At 43.7% G+C, this 6,945-nt stretch overlaps 1 protein-coding gene across 1 annotated transcript in view; it reads left to right on the top strand.

Moving 5' to 3' along the window:
* Positions 1–6,945, top strand: part of ANKDD1A (ankyrin repeat and death domain containing 1A) — a 52,988-nt gene that overhangs the window by 37,929 nt on the left and 8,114 nt on the right. The window contains 4 exon segments of the mRNA XM_006886664.1: positions 2,125–2,223; positions 3,707–3,805; positions 4,109–4,207; positions 5,289–5,384. Of these exon segments, the coding sequence (XP_006886726.1) occupies positions 2,125–2,223; positions 3,707–3,805; positions 4,109–4,207; positions 5,289–5,384 (393 nt within the window).

Genomic DNA, 6,945 nt, shown 5'->3' with positions numbered 1-6,945 from the left:
CTCGCCAGCATTTGTTGCTTGCTGTTCTGTTACAGTTTGCTATTCTGACTGGGGTGAGATGATATCTCATAGTTGTTTTAATTTGCATCTCTCTTAGAGCTAGGGATTTTGGACATTTGTTCATGTGCTTGTTAGCCATCTGAATGTCGTCTTCAATGAAGTGCCTGTTAATATCCTGTGTCCATTTTTCTATTGGATTATTTACCTTTATCTTGTTGTGGTGCTCAAGTATTTCATAAATTCTGGATATAAGTCCCTTATCTGATATGTTATTACCAAATACTTTTTCCCAGTCGGTGGCTTCCCTTTTTACCCTGTTGCAGAAGTTTTGGGATGTGCATAGGCATTTGAGTCTTAGGAGATCCCTTTCATCTACTTTATCTTCTCCTGCCCTTTTCTCTCTTACCTTATTCTTTTCAGGTCTGGTGTTGGAAGTTCTTTTGATTAAAGTTTCGTGTTTTAGTGGGGTTTTTTTGTTGTTGTTTTGTTTTATTTTTTTAAAATCAGTGACAGAGAACCTTGCTTGGCTTGTTGAACAGCTTCAGGTTTGGAATTCTCTGTTTGTTCCAAATTTTCATGGTAATAGATCACTGGTGGCCTGGGGGTAAGGAGCTGCATTGCAGTCCCGAAGGCACATAGTTGAAATCCACTATCTGCTCTGCAGGAGAAAGAATGGGTCATGTCTTCCCGCATGATTAAACTACCTCTGAAAACCCACTGGAGTATCAGCTATGGGTCGATTCCAACTCAATGGTACACAATAACCACAACAAGCAAAACAGATAGTTTAAGAATCTACTGAAAGATTAAATGGAGTGCTAAAAATATTTATGTCATAATGAAAGCAAGCAATCAAAGAAGAACCAAGACAATAAAAGACCTATTAAAGATTAAATAGCAAATAAAAAAAATAAATTCACTGTCATAAGCATTAAACTATTAAGTAATGGCTTCTACGTCACAAAAGGGGGCTCTATCACCTAGTCTGTAGGGAGTTACTCTGCGAACCCAAAGGCCTCACGTCAATGGTGGTTTGCATTCACTAGGAGACTACTCAGGGTGAAAGATGGGCAGTCTACTCCTTTTTGAAACTCAGTAGAGGAGCAGCTATGAATTGTTTCTGTATCTATGACAAGGAGTGAGTGAAATCACAGAATACTTAATTGGCCAAGTTCTCCTGGAGGCCTGGGAATATTGCCTGGGACGTGACATCCTCGGCCTTTGGCACAGTGTAGATATTTGGTAAGCATGGTGTTAGTGGGAGACAGATGGAAAAGTGAAACATGTTAAGTTCCCTCAAAGTAGGAGCAACAGGAATTCAGAGACAGAGGTCATGCCCAGCTAGGTGGCCATCAGGGTTGGAGCTGCTCCCTCACTGGGCCTCGTGCTCCAGACTTGGTTGAAAGTTTCTGGCACAAGGTGCCTTCTATTTTGATACCATTTTTCTACCCCTTGGGGTGTCCTGCAGCAGCATCCCTGAAAAGGGGGACACCCAAAATGATGTTGTTTCCATCTGGGAGGTGGGATAATTCCCATTCATCACTTGTACTTTCTGATGGCACTTTTCTAGGGTGCACAATTATTCCAGTTTTCTCCATGATGCCCTGATTTTAAAATTGAAAAGTCTACAGTCCCAGAAACCCCCCTCAGTCCTTTATGTGTGGCCCTGAATGCTTGATTACTCTACCCTCGGGGCTTAATGAAGATGATACAGTCCAAGGGTGGTTATGGAGCTCACATGAGATAATAAATCCCAGAGTGCTTTATAAATCCCGCTGTTTGGAGTCCTGTTGGCATTGCCAGGGACTGCCAAAAGAACAAACAAATGTGTCTTAGAGAAAGTACAACTCAATGCTCCTTAGGGGAGAGGATGGTAAAACTTCAATCACACATACGTTGGGCTTGTTGTCAGGAGGGACTGACCAGTCCTTGGAAAAGGTGGAAGAAGACTCTCGAGATGTATTGACACAGAGACTGTAACAATATGCTGGAACATGTTAGAGATTGTCAGGACGGGATAGGGTAAGGTTCAGATCTGTTGTTCTTCAGTCACTGTGAATTGTGGTCAACTCGATGGCACTTAACAAGGACATTGATATGGCATTGATGCCTTCTTCCCTCTAGAAAAAGCTGAGCTGCCTTCACTATGCGGCCCTCAGTGGTTCGGAGGATGTGGCCCGGGCCCTCATCCATGCTGGAGGCTGTACCAACGTGGCTGATCAGGTGAGTGTGGAGCCTGGTTTGAAGGAGATTCCTTTGGAAAGTCTTCCAGTGACACCTATTAAGCACAGCAGAGGGAGAGGAGCACTTTAGACCCTGAGTGATGGGGTGGGGCCTAGACTAAGGGGCGCTGGGGACATTTAGGAAAGTCAGTAATTGTCTAACTGGAACAGGATTAGAAACCAATTAGAAATTGCATTTCCTCCTGTAAAAGGAAAAGATGCAATGTGGAGAAGGCCAAATTTGACTTCTACCTGCCTCAGAAAGGAGAACTGTCCCCATCAATAATATCCGTAGTACTAAAGAAATAGCTACATGGTCAGAGATACTGTTCCACATGCTCCTGTAGCTGCTTCTATGAATCATTGGGTTCAAAGTTCATTGCAAACTGACTCACAGACTTTACTCACAGTTGTGGGGTTTATTAGGGAAATAGGATGGGGGGGGGTGATAAGGCAAAGAATATCATCACACAGTGCAAGTTCCGGTTTAGTCCAGTAGTCCCAAGGCAGATTATCTAGGTTCAACTCAGCAGCACAAATAAACCTCTGATTTCCTTAATAGTCCAGCAAACTTTATCTCAGAGCAGTGACAAGTTAGCTTTTTATTTAATCATCTGGCAAGCAGAACCTTTAACTGTGGCTCCATCTCCAAGTTTCCTCTGGTTACACGTTGCTACAGTGTTTACAGCCACAGTTTCTTCATCCTCTCTATATCACTGTCTCTCACAGTGTAGAAAGCACTCTTTTATATTGGTTCCACAGCTGCTGCTGATTTGCAAAACTGTCCACAATTAAGGTATCTGGAGACTATGCCCCCAATGGGCACAGATGCAATGTATAGAAAAGCCAATTTTCAAGATTACTGACATCACACGTTCCAAGTAGATTATCTAGTTTTAGTTTTCACGCGTTTATCCATCAGATCTTTGTGATATTGTCTTATAAATGGTAAATCAAACTCATTGCCATTGAATCAGAACAGACTCATAGCTGCCTTCAAATCCGAACTAATTCTTTAGAATTAGTTAAAGAACTAGTTCTTCAGAGCAGGTTTTCAGAGGCTGTAAGTCACACAGGAAGAGATTGCTCATCTTCCTCCCTCAGACCAGCTAGTGGATATGAACCACTTGCCTTTGGATTACCAGTACAACTCCTCACCCACTTGACCACCAGAGTTTCCTGTTACAGGTAGTAGTACCCTCTAGTTGTTAAACTTTTTCTTATTATGGTATGGTTGGTACATAGAAAACAATTTAAAGCCTTGTAGTTAAAGACATGAACTTTGATGTTAGACAGTCTGGCTCTGAGTTCTTGGGAGAACTCATGAACTGAGTGACCCTGAGCAAACCCATGCAACCTGACAATGCCCAGTGGCCAAACATAGAAGCCTTTGTCTTTATCTGCTCCCACCGTCTGGCACCAGGTTGCAGCTGGGGGTTCTTAAAAGGCATCTAGCAGTTGATTTATTTTTCCTCTCCCTACAGCAGGGTGCCTCTCCCATACATCTCGCAGTGAGGCACAACTTCCCAGCCCTGGTTCGGCTCCTCATCGACACGCACAGTGACCTGGACGCTGTGGACAATGTAAGTGGCTACAGGTCACCTTGCCAGATGGGTGGGACTCAGGTGTTGGCTCCTGGTTTGACCCAAATTTGAGAATATCCCTTTTCACCTTCAAAATCTGTTTGAATTTTTTTTTCTCTTCAGGTTTCTAACATTTTCTCTGTGAATATTTGTGATTAAACCCAGTCCCAATCTCCAAGTTCTTAGAAAAACTTTGCTAAGGCTGGGTTGAGAGTACAGGGCCACATTGGTCCTAGCCTGGGTTGAACCATGTGTCACCGTACACGCTTCTCTGCTCACCTGTCCCCTTGGCTTTCTCTCCAGAGGCAGCAGACACCCCTGCACCTCGCTGCGGAGCACGCCTGGCAGGATATAGTGGAGATGTTCCTCGTCGCTGGGGTTAACTTAAGCCTGAGAGATAAGGTGCTGCTTACCCTCATCTCCTTTCGAGCTTTTCATGACACAGTCCTTGACATCTATGTCTATCCCTTCTTCCTGTCCATATGCTCAAGACTTTGTTGAAGTTCATATACTGACTCAAATGCCACCTACTCCAGGAAGTATTCCAGGCTCTCCAGCACTTGCATTCTATTCTCTGAGGTCCCTCAGCACTTGGCCTGCCTTTCTTCTGGTCTGAGTCTGTGATACTACTGTTTTCTGCTTCCTGTCCCCCTCACAGTCTTATATCACCTGGTTGGGGGACACCATCACCCCGCAATCCCTTACACAGGGCACCTGACAAGCCCACCCAAGGATGATGTGTTAGAATTGAGAAGGACAAGGGTCAGGCCCTGAGGCTGGACATGGGAGGGGACCCCTAGGAGGGCTTTGAGCTGGCCTGAGGACAGCTGGCCAAGTGCAAAGAATTTCCCTTCTCATTGAAGGTACCTGGAGGCGACCATAGCTGCCTCCACGTTTAGAGGCTGAGGACCTGAGAAAAATCAAACCAAACCAATTGTCATTGAGCTGATCTTGCCCCATGGTGACTCCATGTGTGTCAGAGTATAGGGTCAGTAATGTTCCATATGGTTTTCAAGGACTGATTTTTTTCAGGAGTAGATTGCCAGGCCTTTCTTCCTTGGCACCACTGAGTGAACTCGGACGTTAAGTTAGCAGCTGAGTGTGTTAACCATTGCACCACTCAGATTCTGGGAGCTTGGGAGGGATGCAGGCAAACATGACATAATATACCCACGCCCGTTTCTCTGGCCTCCATTTTCTTCTTCTAAAAAAAAGGAATGTTAACCCTTGTGGGACATATTAAAGCATAACACCAAGTGAAATTAATACTTTAAAAGTTAAAGAAGCACAAAGCATTGCTAAAAGAAACAAAGAGTGGTTATGGAAATTACTGTTACTGCTTTATTTGAACTCCGACTTTTGTCAGAGCTGAAATCTACCTCTTTGGGGTGGGAAGGTCTATACGTGGTACTAGAAACCACTCTACATCGCACTTGAAGAAGTGCCTGGTGATTTTTCTTCCTCTTTCACTTCCTCCTTGCAGCAAGGGAAAACTGCCCTAGCGGTGGCCGCCCGCAGCAACCACGTCAGCCTGGTGGACATGATCATAAAAGCCGATCGGTTCTACCGATGGCAGAAGGTACGGGTCCCACACCCCGTCTCTAAACAGCTGAACAGGGGCTGCAGATCAGAATTGGAAACACATCCCTGGCTAATTCTAGGGCTCCTTAGTTTCTTTATGGATGATGATCCCTGCTTTACCTACCACCCAGTATTGTGTGTGAAGCTCTGGAGAAGGGTGGACATCCACACCCCTCTGAAACTAGGCTGAGGTCATGCCAGGGTGGAGATAGTACTAGACACTTCTGTTGCTCCTGGTTGATGAGTGGATGAATGAATGAATGAGTGTACACATACAGGCTTGAGTGAAAGAGAGATGGTGAGTGTCTTACTGCCATCTCCAGCTTTGCAGAACTGCTTCTTGGGCTATTGTGTGCAGGCTACACTTTCCGAGCCCAGAAGGAAAGCATGCTGGGGTTGATTAGTGATGTCTGCTATGGAACTAGGAAAGAAGACTCAAGTCAGTTCACCAACTTGCTATAGGCAACTGGGAGTGGGTTGAGGAGGTTTTTAAAGTGTCACAGTTATAGTTTTGGCTTATTAAGATTTTTTTTTGCATTTACTTTGGAGTTTTATTTCATTCTCAGTCACATTTTTTAAAAATTGGTTTGCTTTCAAAGTTTGTATACAGTGTGCTCCACACCATTCTTCATTCACGTTGTGTTTCATACAATCATTCTCATGCATTATATTTTATAAAATTAATCACCATTGGACCTTGCCCATCACTACCCTGTCTTTTTGCCTGGATCCTTTCCATTTGCTTCCCCCTCTTCTCCCATGAAATGGTGCAGCCCTGTGATTTCTGCTCTACCTATCTTCACCCCTCCTTGAATTCCTGTACATGTTTTACTAGTTATCCTTTTATTTTTACAATAATGGCCTTGTGCAGTATTTGTCCTTATTGAACTGTATTAGTTCACTCAGCATAATGCTGTCCAGTCTCTCCCAAGCTATGTAGAATTTTTCAAAATCATTGCTCCAGAGTGCTGTATAATATTCCATTGTGTGAATGTACCACAATTTCTCAATCCACTCAGTTGTGGACATTTGGGCTGTTTCCATGTTCTTGCTATGGTGAATAATGCTGCTATGAACATAGGTGTACAAATCTCCATTTGTGTCTCAATTCTAATTTCCTTAGAGTATATTTCTAGTCATGGAATAACTGGGTCATAAGGAGTTTCTATGTTCAGCTTTTTGGGGAAGCACCAAACTATCTTCCAGAGTGATTGCTTTACTTTGGTTTTAAAAATTAATATGGAATCTGTTAAATGACTGATTTAATAACCTAATCTTCCTTAAACTTTTAATTTTTTTTTATTGGGAAAAACATATTGGGGGTACAAGGAGGTGAGGGTTGGGGGCAGAAGGGTGAGGATGGGCCAGGATGCAGTTGCAGAGCTGCACAGTTTTGTCGGTGGGGGAAGCAGGTGAAGGAAATAATGAGGGTCCAGAGGGGATCAGATCCTACAGAGGAATGACAAGCATTTTCCAATGGTAATTAAACCAACTGTCTTATTGATTTGGGTATTGGATGCCGACTCTCTGGCTTCTTCATGCTGAACAGGGGCGTAGAT

Source organism: Elephantulus edwardii, unplaced genomic scaffold, assembly GCF_000299155.1.
Source record: "Elephantulus edwardii isolate Elephantulus edwardi_28Jun2011 unplaced genomic scaffold, EleEdw1.0 scaffold00050, whole genome shotgun sequence".
NCBI lineage: Eukaryota > Metazoa > Chordata > Mammalia > Macroscelidea > Macroscelididae > Elephantulus > Elephantulus edwardii.
The sequence above is the reverse complement of the archived record's forward strand: the minus strand, read 5'-3'. Positions and strand labels throughout refer to the sequence as shown.